Source organism: Betta splendens, chromosome 14 (genome assembly GCF_900634795.4).
Source record: "Betta splendens chromosome 14, fBetSpl5.4, whole genome shotgun sequence".
Classification (NCBI taxonomy): domain Eukaryota; kingdom Metazoa; phylum Chordata; class Actinopteri; order Anabantiformes; family Osphronemidae; genus Betta; species Betta splendens.
In genome coordinates this window covers 2,807,109-2,831,899 of record NC_040894.2, presented here as the reverse complement: position 1 = coordinate 2,831,899, position 24,791 = coordinate 2,807,109, and the positions used below count along the sequence as shown (strand labels likewise).

The 24,791-nt window shown below is 46.8% G+C and overlaps 1 protein-coding gene across 5 annotated transcripts; it reads right to left on the bottom strand.

Annotated features, from left to right (window-relative positions):
* Positions 1–1,161: 1,161 nt before the first annotated feature.
* gabra1 (gamma-aminobutyric acid type A receptor subunit alpha1) lies at positions 1,162–23,862 on the bottom strand. 5 transcript variants are annotated; one of them, XM_029173607.3, is made up of 10 exons: positions 23,704–23,862; positions 21,351–21,453; positions 17,849–17,958; positions 16,872–16,939; positions 15,227–15,447; positions 14,022–14,104; positions 13,074–13,217; positions 12,421–12,573; positions 5,510–5,712; positions 1,162–5,087 (listed from the first exon to the last, which is right to left on the bottom strand). In XM_029173607.3, exons 2-10 carry the CDS (start codon positions 21,428–21,430, stop codon positions 4,767–4,769), a joined length of 1,383 nt encoding a protein of 460 aa, XP_029029440.1. In that variant the 5' UTR covers positions 21,431–21,453; positions 23,704–23,862; the 3' UTR covers positions 1,162–4,766. The 5 variants fall into 5 exon arrangements, with proteins under 5 accessions (XP_029029440.1, XP_029029443.1, XP_055358166.1 ...); XM_029173610.3 differs by lacking the exon at positions 23,704–23,862 and adding an exon at positions 23,545–23,677; XM_055502191.1 differs by lacking the exon at positions 23,704–23,862 and adding an exon at positions 23,379–23,507.
* Positions 23,863–24,791: the final 929 nt, after the last annotated feature.

Here is a 24,791-nt window from a genome sequence, read left to right as displayed (position 1 = left end):
CAATTGACTATTGTCATGTTCGAACATAAGTGCCAGCTGTTGAGTGTTTTGCAGTGGAAACACAAACTAAAATGAGTTTCTAGAAAAAGCCAGGAGTCACGGACGACTCGTTTGTGTCAAACCTATGTGAACGACAGCTGTATCTGAGGCAAAAACAGCGGGGGTCCTTCCACCTAATACTGACTGGGACGCGTCTCCAACTCCTCTGTGTGGAGAAGAGTGACAGGGAGAGCGTGAGGAGGAGGAGAAGCAGGCAGAGAGACAGAGAAAAAGCCTCTTCTCTCTGCCTTTCTGCCAGAGAGAAGAGGCTTTATTGCATAACGCTCTCAGGACTTGGCAGCTCACATGCTTTTGAGGAAGGAGCGCACGTTCTCCTGCACCTGAAGTCTCATGGTGGGGTGGGACAGGAACGGGATGAGAGGAAGAGCGGGGAGATAATGATGTCAGCGGAGACTGCTGGAATCAGCTCATTACTGTAGATGATAACACTGTCTCCTACTGCCACTAAAGAGGAAATTAACAGAGCATCTCTTTATAAATACTGGGTTTATTGTATTATAGGAATGTGATACTGAGAAACTTCAGAACTTTTGAACCCGTGTCAAAGAGCCGTGGAGGAACTGGAGGGTGTTTCCTGCAGGTCAGAAGGTTGCAGCGACTGGAAAGTGATGAAAATCTGTAGCCAGTCCTGTTCAGGTTCTGGATATGAAAAAACGTGAACACACCCGCACACACGTGGACTGACTGACACGTTTCCCTCGAGCAGATGACGCAAAAAATAAAAACCTAGCTTGAAATCTTTCTGAACATTTGCAACATCTTCTGAATAGAAGTTAAATTCTCCAGGGGTCAGTTTTTTTGACTCATCGCTCACCAATATTTGGCCTCATGTCGAACGTGGATTCACGACCACGTGAAGGAGCTCTGAGCTTCTGGCTCTTTAGGCTCTTCTCATGAATGGACCCTGTGATTTCATACATTCAATGAACTCTGGATTAGATCCAGCGGCGCCACCACTAAAACACTCCACACACACAGTTGTGTCACTGTAAGTCATTTAAGTGACATGACGCAATGAGAACACACGGCCGAGGAGGTGAGATGCTTTTCACATCAGCCTTCGTCTTCGCCGCAGCACAAGGACAGAGCTCCAGCCACCACTTTCGTTTGTTTTCTTTTTATTTAAAGACTAATGCAGAGAACTGGATTCTACAGGGCCATATCAGAACCAAAGGAAACAAAAGAAACATTTACAGAAGGTTCACCACTGCATCTACAGCCATCAGAAGCCTTTGAGTGTAACTGAACTACCAACGCATCCCTGTGTGCGTGTGTGTGTGTGTGTGTGTGTGTGTGTGTGTGTGTGTGTGTGTGTGTGCATCTTCAGTGTGTTTGCTCATATCCATACATATACAGTCTCACCATAGACCTCTACACTTTTGTGCTTTAGAAATTTATTTTTTTACATTTCAGTGAAAACCGGAACATTGTTTGCCTGATAAAAAGACAAGAAAACTCCAGTATGTATCTAGGAATAACTAAAGACTCGGTGTGGAAAAGCAACTGCTGTTCAGAACTGCAATGGACCTTGCATTGAAGATAATGAAAAAATTACTGATGCCTACAGATGTGATATTTACACATATGAGGGTAAAGGTTGGAAGCTCATGATTGCACTGTGCCTCAAATGTCACATTCTCTATCTGGAGCATTAAATGTAGCAAAACCAGACCTGGCTCAGACGTTTTGTAAAATGATTTCTAGCTTTAGTTTGATGCTGTTTGAAGGTTTCCGGTCAGGGGCTCATCAGAGATATTCCCAGAAGGAAACCGTAGAAGAGTCACTTTTCTCCTGTCAAGTCAAACCCTTTGGCAAATCCCTTTTCTTATCATTGAGATTTCCAAAACAAGATAAAGAAAATTATCCGTTTAGCAAAATAACATTTTCACCTGCCTTCAATGCTGCGATGACAAACAAGCTCAGGAAATGAACAGAAATTCGATTAACAACGTGATCTTGTTCGAGTTTTTGCTCCTGGTTTTCCAGTTCAACCGTTTTATTGCATGTCTCTGGAGAAAAAGTGCAATCAGCAACGAAAGCCATTTCCCCTTCAACCACCGACAAATCCAAAGAGCAAACAAGAGAGATAATCTTTGATGTCACCCTGTATAGCCACGGCTGAAAGAAAGCGAACGCTAATGGGTGCACAGCTGATATAAAAGCCAAGCTGCTGTTTTCTTTTATTTTTCTACCAATAGCTCATAAATCTGAAACACAATGATCAGGGAGAGAAGGTCAATGATGTGGTTCAAAGCTGTTCTTGCATAGCACGAAGCCAACTACATAGATGTAATGTTACTGTTCTTCTAAATGTGCAAAATGCATAACAATAGGTTGATAATACAAACAATAATCATCATCATCTTAGCTAATATCTTCATTAATAGAATCAAATACTGTATGCATTATGTATTTTACATATGTATATATAGAGATTTTTTCATGATATTAAACATACATACAATAGATTAGACTTAAAATATCTTTATACAACCCTTCACCCTCAGACTCTGCACTTCTTCACCCTCTACTTTAAGCGGCTGTGAACAGTAGACGCCTGCTGTCGGGAGATAGCGGCAATGCAAATAATAGGAATAGCAACAAGCACCGGGCTCTGACGTTTCCCTGCAGCTAACGCGGCGGATGCTGCAGGGTGCGCACGCGCCCGCTGGCCCACGCAGTGCCCTGTGGAAACACGTGAGAACCTGTGATGCACTGTAACAAACCCGCACGCTCCAAGCGGAGGCGCGGAGACTTCAGGAAACAAGGTCAGAGAAGGAGTCAAATGAAGACACAAATCTAAAGAACTCTATTTCTATGTACAGCATATAGACCAACTACAGGTTGAAGGGGTCAGTGTAAAGCTACAATGGATTTGACCCCGAGACTGAGTGTCAGATTCAGGTCCTAAGTAAAGCCCTTGCTAATTAATATTGCTACATTAACATAATTTAAAATGGACTGTTTGAAACGTTAACGTGCCAGAGCAAAGAAGCATTTCCCGTAGATGTTTCCTTAATTAAAAGAAGGAACAAAAAAGAGCAAGCGATATTCAAGGCAAACACAAAAGCATTCTTTTCACATTTGCGTTAATTTCTGTTGTTTTTTTTCTTTTTTTTTTTGGAAGAGGGATTGACATCATGCTACAAAAATATATTCATCTTCGTCTCTATCGTAGAACAACTAAGACAAGTTGTCTGTGCGAAACACAGCGCCGGCTCGAGTGAGATTCCGGTGCCACTTCCACTCAGCGTCTCCTTCCTCACTGTGTCTCGTTCTGTCTCTGTCCCTGTCTCTCGCTGTTGCTCACCAACAAGCAGCAACAAATGAGTCCAAACGGGCATGTGATACTGAAGGCAGTGTAGCTGGTACTTTCTGAGTGTTATGTCTCAATTTTCTACTGACGGGTGACTACGGCGAACGGGGGTCGGGGGACACAGTGGGTGGGACACAGAGACGCGCCATCGGCCAACGAAGCAGTGGCCATCACAGCTTCAACTCTGAAAGTGAAGAAGGCACTTCTCCTCCTCCTCCTCATCCTCCTCCTCCTCCTCGTGCCCCACCCCTCTTTTACTGTACTTTGCTGTGAATGGCGTAGTGGCAAGAGAGGCCCCTGCTGTGATAATCACAGCTTGGGCGCCTTCATTCTAAAATGTGAAGAGCATTCCTGGATTTGAGATCGTTTCCTACATTCTTTATCATCATGACCGAATCTGGTTTAAACCGTTGATGTGCTGCTGCTGCAGACGTCAGTGTGTACACAGCTGGGTAATATTTTAGTTCATAGTGAAAGCAGCTTTCAATGGATTGCTGACCTGGCAAGAAACAGTCACTTAAGCGTGGATTAGACCAGTATATACTCTTGTTGTATAAAGTATCATCAACAGAAACAAAAAATTAAATAGAAAAGGTTACTGCTCCGTGTATTCAATAAACATACCCTTTAGTAACACTCTGCAAAGCTTAAACAGAATATTGACATCTCTAACATTTGATAATATTTACAGTGCTTTAAAAGAAAAAGGTGAATTTTGAATGGTGAGCATGGACATGGTTGGATTTTTTCTGATCCCTAAATAAATGGAGTGTCCACTGAGACATGTTTATTGCTATTGCAGAAACCCTAACATATTCTGAAGAATGTCATAATTAACCTCACAAAACATCTACAGAGAATGGAAGATATTGGACAGAGGCTAAGCGCATCACTTTTCTGCTAATATGAAAATGACCGAAGCCATCAGTCAGTGTTGATCTGCATTTGGAGTAAATAAAGGTAAATAATAATAAGATGCCTTCTCCACAAGTATAAACAAGTGCCTTTTACAGTGTCCGTGGAAACACCAAAACAAACAGAAACAAAAGCCCCTTAACTTGGGACATGTGCAGTTGTAGAATAGCATTCTCATATATATATATATTTATATATATATATAGATATATTATACCATTTTCATAATATGCATCATCCAACACCTGAACAACACCCTTTCAAAAGTCTCTAGTTTTGTTGTTTTTTTGTTGACATTTTGTTCTCTGTTGTTTTTTTTTCAAAATCTCCAAAACATAAACATAGAAGCAATGCAACGAGTGGGAGTTGAAACCAGCGTGGACACCATAGTTGTCTGAAAATAAACACGTTTCAGGAGGAATACGAAAGAAAACCAAATAATTACAGGTAGAACTTCGGAGGAATGGATCATGGATTAGTGTGGGTTGATCCCCTGCAATTTGGGCTTCTTATTCAAGTAGGTCGCCCAGTAGACCAAGTTAAAGGTTCCAAAGAGCAGAGGGAAGGCTATTCTGGCAATCCTGTCTATCTTGCTCACGCTGTTAAAGGTCTTCTTGGCCTCCGGAGGCTTGGGCTTTGGCTCCTCCTTGGGCTCGATCGGGGGCGGTGGAGCGCTTTTGGCAATAGTGGCCAATCCAGGGTCCCTGGCAATATTGGGGGCGAAGGCTGTAGCAGTGGCAGCTGGGTAGGCTGTGGTGTTGTTCTTCTTCAGGAGAGACTCCTTCTTCTTCTTTTGCTAATTAGGTCATTGGTGAAAGTATCAGGCAAATAAAAGGATAAAGATGTTATTAAAACTGATAATAAGAACTCAACTGTGACATATCACACTGTAACAATGCATGTTTGAAGCTACGTTTAGTTCTCGCACAATTACAAATTTAAAAAGATTATTTTTCCCAAATAGACTCATTCAAGGATGGATTTTCTCCTTTCTTACTAAAGCGGCTGATGTTACAGATCCGTGTGCCGCTAACTGCAGCAGTGAGACATGTGGAGCAGCAGCACTAAACTATTAATGTTCACGTCGTGCTGCTCAGACTGATTTGAGGCGGCAGCCACGACGAGCTCTTTCCCTCCACATTCAGGCTACAGCAGGTGCCGGCGGTTCCACCGGTGCTCATTGTGCATCTACAGTGAGCGAGGAGGAGTTCCACATACCTTCTCCGGCACCACGCTTTTCCCGTCCCAGGCGTAGCCCCTCTTGGTGAAGTAGTTGACTGTGGCGAATTCAATGAGCGCGGAGAAGACGAAGGCGTAGCAGACGGCGATGAACCAGTCCATGGCGGTGGCGTAGGCCACTTTGGGAAGAGAGTTCCTGGCGCTGATACTGAGTGTGGTCATGGTCAGGACAGTGGTCACTCCTGCAGGGAGGCAACACACACACACGCACACGCACACACACACACACACACACACAGGAACGTCATGAACTGCAGGAGAACCGAATGCATGTGAATATTTTTCATCCATGAATCATATGAGCCTGTTTAGTCACATTAATGTAATGTGCAGCAGCTGGTGCTGCCTTAAACCACAGTCTTATAATAAATGCATGATGCTGAAATCTCCACAGCTGCAGGCGGAGGATGCAGTTGGCCTCAGAGAGGTGCAGTGTGAAAAAGCAGCTCTACGTTTGACCTGCGCACCGAAGCTCAAGCCATTAGCATCAATTCAAACTGGATTCACTTTAATTCTCTACGCACGCTGTCACCATCTACTGAACGCTGACGTGGAACCGTGCACAGCAGAGCAAGTGGGTCAGCGCTCACCGCATAACACGCTCCTGCAGATGTTTACGCGTCAAACAACATGGGCCCGAGGAGCGGAGAGTGCATCAACTCATGACAGGAGCCGGGGAACAGCTGGCTCCAACAGGAACCATCAAACACGCAGGGAGGACCCTCCCACACAGGCTGCAGGGGAGCGGCGAGGGCTGTGTGCGACTCAACAGCTGCGCGCGCCCTGCAGCGACGGCGCCGTGATAGATTAGATCCACCAGATCCTACAGTAAAAGAAGCGATCGGTCCTTTTACAGCTTTAGAAATAAACTCAGATCCTCATATAATCTCATTCACGGTCCGCGCTTCGTGCCGCGTGTCACTGATGTGCCATCTATTCAGGCACCTCCTCTTCAGCCTCTAATGAAGCTGGTAAATACTATCGATCTGCGCTTCACTTAATGCGAGTCATTCTTACTGCGTCCTCACACATCTGTGCACAGACCATTGCCTTGAGAATTATTATTTACAAACACACAAAGCCAGTTTGTTGATTCACGATGACAGACGTCGATGCGAAGAGCCCCGGTTAGCAGCGAAGCAATCAGTGGTTCTAAGCAACGAAACGCCATTCAAGCCTCACACCTTCCGACCCGCGGGCAGCTGATACTCACTTACTGTACTTTTTATAACCATCCTGTAATTCTACATTTTTCCACCAACATCATTTTTTCTTCTTCTACCTCCTCGGTTCTGACAAAGTGTTAAGTGATGAATCACGGACTCCTCGTCCTCCCACTCACTTTTCACATGCTTCGGTGCCGCGACATGAGGCATAAAGGATGATTACTGCGTTACCATTAGTCACAGCCCAATTAATGCCTGGTCATTAGCTATTACAAATAGTTGTACTAGATGAAGTGGGTGTTCATGGAATACTAGTGTTTATTCTGGCCTCAAAGCAAAAAAAAAAGATGTCATCTGTTGATGTTATGTAGGATTTTAGATGCATTTCTTATACGATAACCAGACGTTATGTTTAAAATGGATTTAAAGACAAATACAGGTGTGATATAGAGTTAGCCCTGTCTCATCATTGCTCATGGTGAGAAGACAGCATGTGGTATGTGAAGGAGTAGGTGAACACAAACAATAGGGAAACCACTGACATGTATGAATTCTTATGAAAACAAATGGCTGCAGGATGTTTAATAAAATATGTGATGCTTAATGATGTGTACGCAATCGTGTCATATCTGCTTTTAAGAAGATGCTGAATATTGACCGGACTAGTGGTTATGATCTCCTACATCCCATAGAACAGCCCCATGTCCTGAGAGCCTGCAGTGCAGCGTCTCTCATTACAGCTCTGTGTATTCATGACCTCAGCAGGTGGGAAGGCTGCTGATGCAGGGTGAGAGCGTGAGTAAGGATGACGTTGATGATGAAGAGGAAGACGAGCACCAAGGCACAGATACGACGAACGCCGTGGCCAGAAACAGCACGTGTGCCGCACACCAGGGAGGAAGAGGAGGAAGAGGAGGATGGAGGATGGAGGAACGGTGGCAGCACTGCTATCAGTCTGTCAGCTGCTCGTTTGCCAAGGAATCGGTTAATTTCGCGAGGAGGGATAAAGACGGCACCACTGGGTATTACACAAGCGCTCACAAATGATTGGAATCATAAATACTTTAGTGTGTTTGACAAGCCAGGTTGTCATGGAAACAACTCCTCTTCAAACTCCTCCAGTGCCTTAATACCAAGAGAGAAAACACAAATCAATAAAAAATAAAGAAAACTAGTTGCTTTTGAATTTGATTTTAATGTTTGCTTGTGTATTTTGCACATTTGCACGGAGGTGAGTGACAGACTGGAGACACGAACGCTCCCCTTTGGCATCACTCACAGCAGCAGCCGTTAGCTTCATTCAGATGTGACCCCAGAGCTGCTTTTAAATGACTTCAGTTGACATGTTGTAACTAATAGACTTGAGGCTTTGAAAGCTGTTAATGAACAAAGTCATTGATCTAGAAAGTTCTAACTGGATTAATAGTGGCGTAACTCAATTCTGGAGAGTGGCCTCCACTCAATTATGCCTGCTGTGCACATGCAGCAACACACTATTCATATGATGCATGATGCTCCCTGTCCAACACACACAAAGACACCATAATGGAGGATAAGTTATCATCGCAAGAGAGAGAGAGAGGGAGAGAGATGAGAAAAGCAGATGAGATATGGAGGGCGAGCGGTGATGAGGTGAGGCAGACAGCTCCGAGGCAGTGGGCCGATCACCGCTGCCTCAGGAGACGAGGAACAACACGAGCAGACGCACACAGAGTCCATGTGGGGCGGATATCGTCGACCTGGTTAATGGCTCCCTGACAAAACAAGGCCGCTTTTAGAAGTTGGATTTAACGTCTGTGGAGCTGATCAGTCTGACAGACCGTTAGTGTTCAGCTGCCTTCAAATTACAAAACAAATGGCTCCAGGCAAAGCAAAAATAAATTAAGCAAACTCTAAAGTTTGTTTGTCCTCTAAGGTCAAATACTTCCTCAGCATGAAGTGCAAAGTCATTGTTTATTATTGGTATCATTATTATTATTGATCTTCCTGACAATTTGTGGTTTGCTGCCTTGGGTCCAACTTTTGCTCCCGTTTGCCAAGTTTTGAAAGACGGACTTCGGTAAATCTGAGCAATCTCAAATCAGTGAGTAAAATGTATTACTCAGCCACTGGGTCGCTGCCAAGCCACAGACATCACTGTGAGAGAGAGAGAGAGAGAGAGAGGGAGAGAGGGAGGGGGAGAAAAACAGAGAGAGAGGGATAGAGAGAGAGGGAGAGAGGGAGGGGGTGGGGACTGAGAGAGAGAGAGAGAGAGAGAGAGAGAGAGAGAGAGAGAAAGAATGAGAGAGAGAGAGAGAGAAGAATGAGAGAGAGAGAGAGAGAAAGAAATGAGAGAGAGAGAGAGAGAAAGAATGAGAGAGAGAGAGAGAGAGAGAGAAAGAATGAGAGAGAGAGAGAGAGAGAGCGAGAGAGAGAGCCCACAGGGATGAGGCTATTCTCTCTCCCTCTCTGGTTCCAGGCGGAACTGTTCTGACAACGCTTTGATTGAGTAGGCAACCAATCAAACATGACAATCAGAATGTGGAACGAGGTCAAAAGTACACGAGCCGGGACGCGCACATAAAGCACGCTCCTTATGACTTCAGTCCTGTAACTACGTGCGCAGCCACACGCTGCTATAAAGTTGCTGTTAATGAGCCTTCTAGCGACCGTTAGCTGCTGCGTGTCACTGCAGACAAACAAGGTCAGAACAGACAACTGCACAGCACAGATCTGGGGAAACAAGGAGTGCATTAACGACGTCAATCTATGTTAATACATACATGTTGATATTGTGGCTTTGAAGTGAATGTCCTCTCGTGTCTGAATAAATTGAATGATGAATTAGTGACTGTAGCTGCAGCCTGTCGCTGCAGACTGTTTGTTGCATTGTTGCTGAGGCACTTGTCAAACAGCTATTTATATTCACTCAGCCTGGTCCCAGTGCCGCCGTCTCCCACATCATTTATTCAGGCCTTATCAATAACTGAAGCCTGGAGGGAGGGGCCGACACGGAACCCGCCACGGAACCCGCCACCTCCCATTTACATGAGGAAAGGAGCTGACGCGCTGAGTGGCAGGTGAGCTAAAAGACTGTGTCAGGGACATTTGTGCGACAAACAGTCACAGCTCAAACATGCGCTGCACAACGCGCTGCCTACAGTGTTGTCAGCTAGTAATCAGGAATTCATGAGCCCCCGCTGGCATCCAACCAACATGTGCAAGGTACAGTACAACACACACACACACGCACACACACACACACACACACACACACACACACACACACACACACACACACACACACACACACACACACACACACACACACACACACACACACACACACACACACACACACACACGGGGTGTTATTCCTTAATGAGCAGACACATTAAAGAGCTTCATGGGAGAACTAATAAATATCCAGCCATTTGCTCTTAAAGAGGTGAGGAGGAAGGAGCTAATCTTCTGCTCTGAGACAGAGGCTGAGGGATGGGGGGGTGGAGGAGGAGGGGGGGGGGGGGGGGGGTGAGCTGGCACCAGCACCAGCGGTTTCATTTTGGTTCTCATCTGGACGGCGAAGACATTTCCATCACAGGAACCAACGCCGAACGAATCCATAAACTAATCAGGCTCCTAATCGACAGTGATAAATAAGGCGCCTCTGCTGCGCTTTTAAACTGCAATGAGGCCCAGAACGCATTCAGTAAAATGAAAATGGACGTGACAATGACAATGACAGTGACGCTGTTATTCACCTCAGACTGTCTGAAAAGGACGGAATGAACAGGAATGTGTAATTACTTTACATTTCGCTGTAACCACAGGAGAGGAGCCATGAATTCAAATGCAGACGTGTTTGTGTTTCCTCATAGGCAGCAGAGGTTTTTAAACTTATGGTGCAGATGCTTAATTCTGATTCTCACAATGGATCCATTTAATAGAAATTCTCATTATTCCTTCTCTGCATTAAATGTAATTGCCTCTTTTATGACATCTGACAGAATAAATGAGAAGGCATTAAGTTAGAACTGCCATTTAATTTCTATTTGCCCAAACATGCAAAACATTTAAGGGAATATTCATTCCTTCAGTCTAATGTTGGTTGGTAACAATAATGGGAGTAATAATAACTGATGCATTTATTACATTACTCTTAAAGTGGAGCTTTATGGGCGTTTATTTCCTGTTGTTCATCCTTAACATTTAGACGCCGACATCGCTTTAGGTTCATTTAATTCATTTACTTCATCACGTTGCTGACATCTGTCAGTCTGACGTCCAGCTCACGAAGCGCGTCCCAAAAGGACAACGAATGGAACGTTGAGACGCTCAGGACACAAACAGGAGCAGCAGCTGCCGGGTCCAGGAACCTGCTCATCCACCGTCCAGCTTCACAGACACACGAGGCGCATGAGCAGCAACAGCTGCGGCCACCAGACAGCTCCTCTTTCATCCCAGCGCAAGCACACACGTGTTCACTGGCTCCACGCGACACAGAAAGCTTTGACTTAAGACGACAGCCCGAGGATTAAGATGGCAATAAAAGATCCTGATTGTGCGCTGTGTCTTTTTAATGATTCATTCACAATGATATTGACATTGCAGCCTGTTTGAAGAACAGTCTCATGCAGCTTCTGCCCGGATGATGCATATTAATCACATGATTGACCTGCTGATGTCGCAATGCACACACACACACACACACACACACACACACACACACACACACACACACACACACACACACACACACACACACACACACACACACAAGCTGCATGTAATCTCATAAAGCAGAACCAGCAATGATAACATGAGGGACACAAATGCCCCAGATAGTTTTTGTGCATCTAATCTAGGCCATTCTCATTTCCCCTCAACACGTGACCAGAACCCCAGGTAGCGGGCTGTGGAGCAGGAACACACAAATGCTCTCATTCCACACACAAAAAATGGGCCGGATACTACGGCTCCTCAGAATCTGATGCTGTATTATATGTCTGAGAAACCTGCGTAAACGGTGGACCCAGAGAGGCGGAATATTCATGAGCCAAATAAGACGACAGACGACAGGGAGCTGAGGAGACGGAGACGGAGCGTCGAGGTAACTCAAGGACATGCTGCTGCTGCTGCTGCTGCAGACTAGCCGCTCCACTGGGCCCGTTATGTAAGGCCTGTGACAGACAGACACGCGGCGGACGCACTGAAACGCTCCCCGACACATGCACAGACACATGCGCCGACACACGGCGGGGACCGGACCTCCCGCCGAGCCGGAACCGCGTCGCAGCCCCACACAACGGCTGCACAGACGCTCGACTGCAGGGACGCGCAGCGTTCGGCATGGGAGGAAGTCGACGTGCGCCAGTGAACGTGCTGACGTTCGGGGGGGTTTTAGCCGTTAGGTTTCTTGTCAAGTCGCTGTAGATGAGAAGCCTGATGCAGCAGCTGTCTGGCATCGCAGTGAGGAGTCCACAAACCAACACAATTACAGCTCCTGGTCTTGAACGTTGTCAGTCTTTACATTAAAACTGGTGCATAACAAGAGCACCTTCGGAACAGAGTTCTTATTTCAGATTTCATCAGCTTGTTCAACATCCCGCTCAAGCCCGCTGGAGTTTTGAGCGAGGGCCTAATGTTTCATCTTTCACTTCTCCAGGAACAGATTTGAAAGCGTCTGTTCGTGGGCTCGTTTCCTCTAACGCAGATGTTTCGACGAGGAGAGAGCAGACTACTCACCGAAGACAGTCCTGGCAGGGACCGACTCTCTGTTGAGCCAGAACGACACCTGGGAGAGGATAACAGTCATGATGCAGGGCAGATACGTCTGGATCACGAAGTAGCCGATTTTCCTCTTCAGGTGGAAGTGCGTTGTCATCACCACGTACTCTCCTGCAGTCAGATACACATTGTACAGTCGCTTTACAATGGGCGTCTAGGACATTTATTCTACCTGTCTTATACTGGAAAAATCTGTTTGTTTTGTTTTGACCTTCAGTTTTATTGAAGTTGAGATTTATTGACACAGCTTTGGTGCCATTTGTCAACAAACTCAATACCGTGGCACGATCCATTTCATCACTGCATTACGGCCCAGTCACAATATAACAGTGACCACAGCCACGCTGGAATTCAGTCTGTTCCACTGAGGGCCTGTTGTAGCCCATAATAACAGTGTACATCTGGATGACGATGGTTTTCAGTGGAGCAAATCAAACACAGCACGGATGGAGACATTCTGTAGGACCTCCCTGCTAATGGGTCCGTCATTCTACGCAGCCAGTAAATAAATCAATGAATGAGGTGAAAAAAGACAGAACACTCAGCAGGGAACCCGTGAAACTGGGTCAAAGATGCAGTGATCAGATGCAGAAGAACCAAATCAAACCGACCTGTGCTGGACTGCACCACGCCAGAATCCACACTCTGTCCCATCAGATCATACTGGTTCAGTCTGGAGCCGTCCTCTGCCACCACCACTGACTGTGCAGCCCCTCTGGTCCACACGTACACCACCTCTGCTCGGGTGTAGGCATCTAACAAGCACAAGGAGAGACGGGTCTTCAAATGTTCAGCGCTGCTCACGGAGGTAAATGCACGACAATATCGCTGTTATCAGTTGTGTTTCATTGCGTCCTGTTTTGTCGTGTGCCGTCTCTCAGTTCTGCCAGTCTTGTCCAGTTTGTCCCTTTAACTTATGCTACCATAACTTCATTTACGCTTGTTGCCGACCGCATCTCTTTTACTGTAAGTATTATCTAATCTCATCTATCTTAAAACACCTGATGCTATTGGGTTACATCACTTTACTGTATGTCTCAACGTGTGGGAAGACAAACGAAGAGCGTCCCGGCAGGACAGCCTGACCTCAGAACAGCCCAGTCAGTGCTTCCTCCCTCTGGCCACCGACCTGTCAGGCTGCAGCCGGCTCGGCCACTGCGGAGGAGAGCATGGCTCCACCGCAGACTGCAGCACGGGAGAAAGCTCACCACTGAAATATTTAGGGAGTGAGTTCAATCTAAAGAGGGCTGAGGCTCAGTGTAGCGGTCTGCATAATGGCACTGGGACAGCCTGGTGTTCTCTCCGCTTCCCTTCTGACATACAGTATTTTCGCCCTTTTATCTCCCTCGTCGCCGCCGCCTCCGTCCCTGCGTGTTCTGCAGAACGGTGCCGGGCACGGGCGGCTGTCAGCGGTGAGCGGCCGGCGCGACGCTCTGGAGATGAGGGAGGGTGTTGTCGTGGATAGACACGGGTCTGAGCGCTGCAGCCTTGCAGGCCGTGCAGGGCTGAATGGGGCGTGAGCCTGTGTTTGCGCGTGCGTGAGTGCAGGGGTCACTTACAGCTGCCAAACTTGAGCGGACACGCGTGGGCATCCATGGGGAAGTCCTCCAGGTGCATGGGGCACTCTGCTCGCACCGTGAGCCTGGAGGGAGTCACACAAACACATGCAGCATGAGGACTGGTGACGGCGCCGGCGGAGACGCGAGCGAGACGACTGGAGGAGCTGAGGCACGAGAGCGGCACCGGCAGCATGTGGCAGCACCGAACGCTGTCAAACTGCGGCTACTTCTGCACAGGCGAACAGAAGCGCCGGCTCCCGAGCTGTGGGTTTCTGTTTCCTGACAGCCTGGTGAGAAACAGCCCGTCAGGGCCGCCCGTGACACGCTAATCCCCCACCCAGCCTTTATCTCACTCATCTGTGACAGTAATGTGGGCTCCGCCTCCCTCCGCCCCTCCCTCCGCTGGTAAACACGCTAAAACGAATGTTTTATGATCCTCCTTAGACATCTGTGTGCAGCTGGTACCGCGCTGTCCTCAGGGGTCACGGGGCTCCGAGCTCAGCACGAATGCTTTGAGCAGGAGGACGAAGATGAAGTTGTGATAAACGTCCATGTGGCATAAAAGACGACTAAACGTCGGACTACAGTCTCTGTAAAACATTAAATATGCACTTTAAACTGTCAAAACACAATATTGATACAAGGAATGAGATTTTATTATCAAGGAAATGTGCATCTCCCACATTATAATACTGGATGCAGTACGTTCTACAGTAGCTAACTCACTGCAGGCAGCATTTGCACAGGCTACGCTGCCCAGCTGTCTCCAGGCTTAAAACATATTTGTGGCCCATGTTAAAAATTGAACATCTGACACCAAATTATCTCGCTGCCACGGACTCGGGGGCGTAAGAACAAAGGCTGTGTACTGTGCACACTCTGAAAGCCCCTGAGGCGAGCGGGTGATTTGTGATATTGGGCGACATGAAGAAATGTGATTTGATAGCGTTTGGAAGTCAGAGCCCGGCTGCTACTGTGTCTTATTGGTTCTGGTCGCTGGGTGGAATTTGCTCAAACGTATAGAGTAACGGCAGCCTCATTAAATTTCACCTGGGAACCGTCACCAGCCGTGTCACAGGCTATTCATAAAATCACAATTCAATCATCCTCTGTTAAGCGGACATAATATGTAAGGGCGCCGATATTTAAATGACTCCGGAGCTCACCTCAGGTTAATACTGGGCCTGTGTTACTGCGTGCAGTACCTCATGGTGTACAGCAGCGTGCCTTCCTCCGTGATCCGCAGCAGCTTGTTGGGCATGGTCATGTTGTGCGCCACCGACTTCTTCCCGTTGTGGAAGAAGGTGTCCGGGGTCCAGATCTTGCTGGCCATCAGGTTGTTGAGGCGCAGCACGGCCATGGGGCCCTTGAACTTTAACCTCTCGTCCTTCCAGCTTTGCCTGAAGAAGACGTCAATGGTGTATTCCTACGGAGAGGACGCAGAGCAGGTGAGGAAGACGAGCCAACGCCCGCCCACTCCGTGCAGCAGCTCCACGTTCAGCCTGCATCTCACAGCTGGCTCGGGAAAACGCTGAGTAAGCAACGTTATTTTTTTCCTTCCACCTTTTCTCATGTTGTCACTTGGACTTCCTTACGGTAGTCGCGGCCTAGTTTCCCTGCTGGTACTTGTCTCTTTGCGTTAAAGGATTTGGCAAACAGGGGTGGATGTTGGTTTTCTGGCTGGTGTCTCTTCAAACGATGCATCTGGTCTCTTCATGATAAGAGTTCATGCCCAGCTATCTTTCTCAATTCATGCATTCATTTGTCCCTGGATGGTCATTCTGTGCTACATTGTTACTGTAGGTAAGTGCTGCAAATGATCATTGTTAGTATTTATCTTCAGGGGGAGCGTCTGCGCTTCGTAATCTAGATTACACTGGACACTAAATTAGGAGGACGTTTCATTTGGAAGGCAACTAATGACTATAGCTGAGAGCAGATTTTAATGGTTCCACACGAGTTCCCGGCAGAATAAAGGGAGCTAGTAAAAATTACAGCGCAGCCTGTTTTTTCCTTCTCTTTCCCCTCTTTTCCACTCGACCTGCGTATGATAATTAGCATGAGCTAAAACAGAGCTTCAAGGCAATGGAGAAGGAGAGGGCACGGCTACAGATTGGGGGGAAATGTTCTCCAGCTATTCCTTTTGGCTTTAACACAGCAGCGGGGAAAAAAAATCCCCCGCTCGAATGTCAGCCACTGCAATTAACTGAGATTATGTCAAATGGAGTACACACGGTTCACGTGCACGTAACAGAAGTCTTTTTCTAAGTGGCGAAAAGAGAAGCAGTGAGACGTTTGGAGGAGATTAATTGGTTTGCGGTGCACAGGGCTAGAGATCAGACACTCATGTTTGAAGAGCCCACAGCTTTTTGTAAGTAGCATATTGAAGAAGACTGCGGAAGTGATAAAACTGTTTTATTGAACCTCAGCAAATACATGCTACTCAGCTGCACAGCTCGTGTGCAGAGCGGACGCCTTAATACAACATCTGCTGAGTAAACAAGCACATATTTGAGCCTATTTAAAGTATCGGGCAACATATAAATACTGCGCGAGGTCAGCGCTCTCGGCATATTTCAAGATGAACATCGCAGTCACGTGCTCGTATTTACGACTGGACGTGGCATTTATGCAGAGTGGGACCGCGAACCGTGCCCCAGAAAGGATATTTCACACATGTGACAGTTTTATTAATACACTGAAAGTTAATAGAATGAATCATCTAATTAATAAATATTTCACAGCTGTGAGACCACAACATCTAGGGAGATTTGCAGACAGGGGTGGGGGTGGGACGGAAGGGGGACATGAGGAAACTAGTGACATTTACAGAGGCGAAGAGAGTCTTACCATGTCATGGTCCGAAACTGGCCCAATACTAGTCACAAAAATGTCAGTCTTGACTTCAGTTACACGCTCTGTTGAAGCAGGAAATTGCCAGAGTGAGCGACTATCAGTGGCATTCATTAGCGCCTAACTACCTGTTAATAGAAGACCACCTGGCTATAGCCTCTCATCCATTCAGTCCATTCAACAGCAGCTTTAACATCCACACACAAACACGTGAGAATAAAAAAAAAGCCATAAACTGCCCATTTTGCACGTCGATACCCATTTCTGCTGGTATTGGCTTCAGTGGCGGCTCCATTACCTGCACTGTGGTTGAATCTCTTAATAAATTCGGGTCTCGCTGTATTAGTTCTATATTACTGAGCCCAAATGGGTCTGTCTGGGATCCATTTCTAAGAGGCGACGTGTGTGTGATGGTTCGTTCCTGGTGGTTCTGAAGCTGAAAAATGACAGCATGATTTATAAATGATGCCCATCGTAATCTATAATTTCTTCCCGGCGCCTCCTGAACTTCTAGCAGGCGCGCTTTTATTCGCATGTCTGCTTGACGCCTGCTGCGTCGCACTGTGTGAACTTCACTGTCCTTCACACACCGGTTCTCACATTATCGCTTCCCTCCATTCTTTTTTTACTCTACATCCCTCTTCTTTTATCTGCTTCTGCGATTTTCCATTTCTGGATTTATCTCCTGCCGTTTTGTTCCCCTCACTAACAATAGACAGTTGCCAACGGCATGAATGGGAACGCGCAGAATTTGACGTAGAAAAAAAATTCTGTTTCATAAATGGACCAGGTGATAAATGACTCAACAGTTCGTTATTTATTGTCATACAAAAAATTTAACACAAACCGAACTCCATGAGATTTCATATAGATAAAGTAAAGATGGCAGCATGCAATTTGGCCTCATGAATTAATAAACATGACTCAAACAGTCACCACGAGAGGCAAAATACATTGACTGAGGGTTTACTGACCTCCGAGTCCTGGCCTGAGGCGATTGTCATAGCCATCCAGAAGGCTGTCTAAGATCCTGGTGAACACTGTGGTGTTATCTTTCTGTTCATCTATGCCGTTCTGCCCAGAGCTGGCAAAGCAAAGCAGATTTAAAGTCAGAGCAGAAGTCCAAAACCAAACAGAGAAGAATGAACTGAGCCTATGAATCACATAAAAACAGAGAAACGCGAAGGTTATCGCTGCAAGAAGCCACGAGCAGCATCGTGAACAAACAACTGTCACATTTATATGCATTTTGTTGACAATTTACTCATAGTTCGCAGTGAGTTCACCACATGTTTTATGGTCATGCTGATAAGAGATGAGTAAGTGATTTCTCCAGAGGGAAATCCCTTTAGGTGCTACAGCATCTATTCTAATCCAGACAGATTGTAAAGCGTTAAACTTGCTTCGACTATCGGGATGTAAAACAGCAGCAGAGCACATAAACCCACACATAGACACGGGCTCACAAACGGTGAATAGAGAAATCCGCAGCCATTGTTTATATCTTCATATGCTCTTTTATATCACAAAGGCTTTGCTGAATTTGCTGTTTGAACAACATGAAACGAAATGCTTAGAGCGACGCCGAAAAACACTCAAAGTCAGTAATTGTGTGAGCAGAGCTCGCAGCATCTCCACGCATAAATATTTCAGCACACTCATAATCAGGAATGCAGCCCCTAATTACACAGTGTATCATAGCGACAGGATCAGGCAGGGGATGCGTTGAGAGCGTGTGCATGCGCGAGTGTTTGCATAGTCCATGAATGCATGCGAGGTCTTTATGTTCAAGCTCTGTGCACATATCCATTTATGTGTTTGCATATGGGTTAGCACCCAAACAACTGATAGTGTGCTGCTGAGCAATCATCATCTCCCTCTTTATTATAGCCAAAAGCATTTGGCTTGATTGCAAGCTAAATAAACAGCAAGTGTTTGGAAACAAGCTCTGCTCGCTGAGCGGCTCCAAGGAGAGGGAGAGGTCATCAAGATTAGTAAGCGAAGACCTGCAATAGGAGGGAAGGAGAAAGAATGGGGGGTGGGGGGGCAGCATAGGAAGAAACATGCGAGGAAAAGCTCTTAAGGAGTGGAGGAAAAAGATGGAGATAACAGGACCGAAGGAGGGGAGATAAAAGGAAGGCAGAGGAGCCGGTGGAGGGCGTCTGCAGCCCTGAATGTGAACAAGTGAACAAGGGCGCTCCACATTACACATGGATTAGCATGAAAGGGTTAACGCCTCCAGCTTCCCCTAATTCATAAGCCGCCGAAGGAAACAGAACTATCGGAAAATCCTGCCCAGCAATAAAACTGTAAAACCTGTGATGAACGGCTTTGTTTTGTATCAGTTATGGAGGTAACAGCTTTGAAATTGTCAATCTCAGAAGAATAATTAATCTGTTTCATTCAGGTCCAGAAGCCAATTAAGCAAAATAAAAGTAAACATAAATTGCAACCATGGGACGTCATCTGAGACTAAAATCAAACACAACGCCCCTGAATGTTCCCACATTTATTTACGCGTTACCAATTTGCCAAATCGCAGCAGGATAGAAAAATAGTTTGTGGTCTGCCCTGAGGGTTACACTTGTCTTGTTGCAGTTTCTACCCACACGGAAAACAGGCAGCGACGTCCCCTGGCACAGCCCAGTTCACCAATAATTAAAATGCACTTAACAGCGGGATTTACAAGGAAAATCCATTTTTACAAGTCATGAATTATGAGGAGAATTAGCGGTGAAATTACACTTTGTACTGAAAAGCACAATGACCTTGCAGTAAATTCATAATCAGTTTATTTAAGTTGTTATCTGTGCACATGAATAAATGAAATAGGACATTTTACAGCGCGTCTGGGAGACGGGGGTGGAGGGGTGGGTGGGCGATCGGGGGGGGGGGGGGGGGGGGGGGGGGGGGGGGCGTTTCAGGGTCGTATGTCACGGCAAAGAAAAGAACACTGAGAGAAAAGGTGCAGAGGAAGAACACACATGTTTATCAGCCAGGGGCCACTTCCTCATAAAACATTGTACACCACCCCCATCTACAGGTCATCTGAACAGCAACAGTGCTGCTCACACTCACTGTGTCAGTACCTCTCTCTCTCTCTCCCTCGCTTTCTCTCTCTTCACTCGTGTCTCTAATTATAAGGCAATTTCTACTGTAGCAGAGCGCTGGGTCTTCCTGATTACTGTGTCTCATTGAAATCCCCCAAGGTGTGTACGTGTGCGCTCGCTCGACTTCAAAGAGGGCGACTGGATTATACAGTAAATCTATGGGCGATAATTGATTTGCAGTTCGCAGTGACAGTTCCTCAGTGGAGTAATCAGTACTTTTACATTTTCTCTAATGTGCTGAAAGTACGGCACATCCGACTCAGTAAATCAGACCCTCCATTTGCCAGTCAGTACATCCCAAACCTAAGCTACAGCTGTGATTACTCACTTAGATCAAATCAGCACGCGACTATGATGTATCGCAGCAAATGATCAATTTAAAAAGGACACATTTGTCTGTGTACTATGAGCTGTGTAGATGTGTGTTCTTATAGTAGCTGAAACACAGAGAAAGAGAAGCTATACAATTCCAAGATGTTACCATTCAGTTCAACTGCCTGTGACAGTTCTACTGAATTATTCAACCGTGCAGAAAAGCCTGATCCCTTCAGTGTCTCTAGGAGTCTCAGGAAAAACCACAGTGGGATGGCAGCTAAAATGACCTCAATCGCTTCCAACACCACAACGATTTGTTTCTAGTGTTGTTGCCTAATTTGTTATTGTGAATGTTTAACGGAGTACTTATGTGGGATTCGACGTCGAACTCGCTAATTTCATGAATGAAGTAAAAGTCCCCTGTGCGAATGAAAGCAGTGGGTGATTTATTTTGCTTCTGATTAGGTGACGTCTGTCACTCCAGTGATGATAGACTGCTTCCGTACGTCCCTGCAGCTGCTGTCAACTTACATGCGCTCAGACCTGTGCATCTGCACACAGCCCAGGTCTGCACCTGCATGTCCAGAATCCCACGAGGGACAGCGTCCGGGAGATACCAGACGAGTGTCACACTGCAGCGCGTGGATGGGGCTTTTCTCACTCCTTATCTCCTCTCTAACTTTTCATCCTAATCTCTGTAGGAATGGAATGAGATGATTCACCAGGTAGGAGAGCAGAACAGAAACTGCACCAATGGTTCCCTCCATGGCCAACTGATTTAGTGACATATTTATTGGTCACTTGCCCGGCTGAATGGGCATTTCCCATCTGAGTACGACTGCAGTAAATGTTTAGCCTAATGCCACGCGGTCCTCACTCCACGGCCCTCGAATGTCACCGTCCATTTCACACAAGCAATTATCTTGGTCATAAAGGAATTGATTTAGAATATTAATCATATATATTTTACATGAATAGAGTGCCACAGGCACTAATTGTAATATCCACTGGTCAGATATAAATAAAACTGACAGTTCAAGTTTGCTCTTACCTTTTCCCACCCAGGACGTTGTTGGCGACAAGCAAGCAAGCCCCCAGAGAGAGAAAGGCCGCCCTGCTCCGTCCACACATAGTTGCAATATGAGGACCTTTCACTGGTGGAGGTCAAAGGGAAAGATAAAGAGCATCATTACCAAGTCATATGAGCCAGTGATCCACCATAGTCCCATCAATTCATTGGGTGCCAAAAAAAACATGAAGATGTGCTGATTCAAAGGAGCCAGAGTGGAGGTGGAGTCTGAGGTGGACGTCTTGTTCCTATAGAGATCATTTACGTGAGATTCCTGCTCGTGGGTCTTAACATGTCTCACAGATCCACTGACAGAATATGAATCAAACCGACCGGCCCTGCCTCACGCACTGGGCCATCACGCCGGATCATCATTTTGAATTATTTGTCACAGTGGCAGAGGCATGTTCTACAGCCTAACTATGTCCGAGGCCGACTGTTACTGTGAGTGTCTGTGCAGCGGCACGGCGATCAGAACCGAACGCCGGGGCACGGGCTTCATCAATGTCACGCGTGCGGCACGGCCGCATACGTAGCGCATAGCAATTAAGGAATATCACGGACAGGCATCATCGAGCACGCAACCCCCAAGTGCGAGCTCGTAACACCTGTACACGGCCCCATCCGACGCTCCGCAGCGAGAACCGCGGCGGTACCGCAATATCAGGCAACCCCCGAAAATAGGAGCGTTTGCTTCCTCCTTAATCATTAAGCTATGATGTCAGCCGGGTCATAAAGTATGTAAGCAATAGCCTGCGCTATTGTGCATGCAAAACACAAGGCGCACACTGACGACAGCAGAACGGCGAACTAATTAGTACTTACGTGAATACAAATATATATATTCCAAAACGCCAAACCAGAATGTCACAAGCGACCACAAAATCCAGCCACAGCGAAGACAATACCCCTGCGACTTGCCTGTGATGTTCCAAGGTGCACTATGAGCAAATGGGTGTCGGGGACATGCAGTGCTCTGTTAACATGAAATAAAAATAAAATAAATCCCCTGATTGACAAGGATTTGATAAAGCGGGGATGATGCAGATTAACGAATGGAGGAGAAAATCCCGCACACGCACACTTTCTAAGTTATTCAGAGGAAACGCCACCCTCTCCCTTACAACGCGTGGACGCGTTCGGGCTGGATCGAACATAGCATGCAACTGGCATCCATGCGAAGCTGCTCCGAATGCATGCGTGGCGATCCGTTTCGTGCGTGGCGGAGTAATTAAGCAAATGTGCGCCGATGCTGCTTTATTCGGAGCGCTCTCCGTGGTGCTGAAATCGGGCTGCCGCGCCGTTAAAAGCACCGGACGACTCCCGTTTGCCACATAATGCCCCCGTAAACGCTCATCATTTCGACGGCAAACTCCCCTCTCTCCTCGGGAAAACTCATCTTCGATTCTAGCGGTGTCCAACAAACCAGCCCTTCTAAATCCGACCGTTACTCCCCTGGCCCCTTCTTCTGCCCGACACAAAAAGGCGAGAAAAATGGAGAGAAATCACTTACAGCAGACGTGTCGGGGTATATTCGGTGTCGACTGCCTATATCCGCAAACTTTTGTTAAAATCTTTTCTAGCCGGACTGAATGAGAAAAAAAATCCTCTGTGATCTCAGATCTGACGAATTTTAGCTTGAGGCTGGAGAAGCGGCTGCTGACGATATGCGCAGGTCTCTCTCACTGTTCATTGGTGATGCTGTAGTGAGTTGAACTCTCGCAGTCGGTCCGCAACAGCAAAAAAAATAGAAAATGTTACACTAAACTAAACGTAATCTGCTCCGCGGACCAGGCTCTTCACGTAAATATACACGTTATGGTCCATCAGTCGTGCCCGTAAATAAAGTGCACCCTAAATAGACCGTGCCAAGCGCAGAGTATTTAAATTTAGAATAGGCAGTGCCGTCCTATTATAAAAGTCGCCCGCCCATTTCATATGCAGCACAATTTAACTTCCACTGCTGTCGTTCTAATCTCTTTACTGGTTGCTAAATTAAAATCCTCTTACATTTTCAACTGGGATCCCTCGTTTTTCCCCCCATCGCGCTTCCCCTGCCTCTCTCCCTGACTCCTACGTGATGATTTCCAAGGAGATACAGTTGACATTTATTAACACGGCTACGGCTGTCTCGCGGACACGAGTATCGTCCTCAACAAGGACACCAAGTACTCACAATGAAGCAATAGAAATAACACGAGGAGAACGGATTACGCGTCGCACACGCGCTGCACAAGACGTGTCCAAAAAAAAAATGAAGAAAATCGCGTTTCCTCAGCAGCCTGCGCTGATGAGAAGAGCCTCTCTGCAACAAAATCCTCCCCGAGTCACTCACCGTCTCCTAAAAGCCCACGTTTCGCATCGAGACAACAGCACGGCGTCTCTGTTTACAGCCAAATATTGTGCTGCTACAGCCGAGCCGCTCCAGACTGAGCTCAGAACGACGAGGAGCGCGGAGCTGCGTGTATCTGCAAGGGAGGAAAAAAACGGGCTCATGATGCCCGGCGTATATTTTGTAGTCATCTGCGTATTTCAGAGTCAAACTACAAATCGGAGGACATTTTCACCAAGGATTACGACAGGAGGCACAATCGGAAAGCGTGATCATTTTTGGGCAGTTCTGTTTTTTTTTTAATGACATCAGTGTAGATTCATGCTCGCATTAGATTCGTAAATATCCCAGCTGTTGATTTGGAAATGCTTCTGACAGAGCAGCAACTCGTTTTTCGCCTTCAGTTTTGACTGGGGGTTTATTTTCATCAGTGCAGGCAGAGTGAGCTGGCAGCGTAGTCACGCCAGTCTGGTCTGCAGTGCAACGTTTCCTCTGAGAGAGAGAGAGAGAGAGAGTGTCTCTTTATTTATGCATGTGCGCGCGCGCGTGTGTGTGTGTTGCCTCCTCACCCGTGGTTAAAGTAGTCCATGAGCGTGATTAGTTATGAGGGACGTCATGGTTTTGCACGCGCCTCTGAATTCTCCCCACGTAATCTGTAAACAACATTAAATAACCAAAATTGACAAAGATTTCTCCCCCTCACGGCTCAAATTCTCGTCCCCGGAACCTGGTGCTGCAGGTGCACGCGCACATTTTTGTTAATCAAGGCGATAAGAGCGAATAAAGCCTGCGCGGCCCCGCTGAGCTGCCGCCACGCTGTTCGCGCTACTGCGGCGCAAGTGGAACATCATTTTTAGCTGCTTCACGTCTCCTTCCCTCAACGCCACAATCCGCCGCCGCCGCCGCATGTGACTCGAATGTGTGTGTGTGTGTGTGTTTGGGCGCGCGCGTGCACGTGCGGGGCATGCATAACCAACACGTGCCCGCGTGCATGTTTTGTTGACGCGCATGCGGTGCAGAGCGCGGGGGGGGGGGGGGGGGGGGGGGGGGGGGGGGGGGGGGGGGGTTTAAGAGAATAAAACATAAAAGTC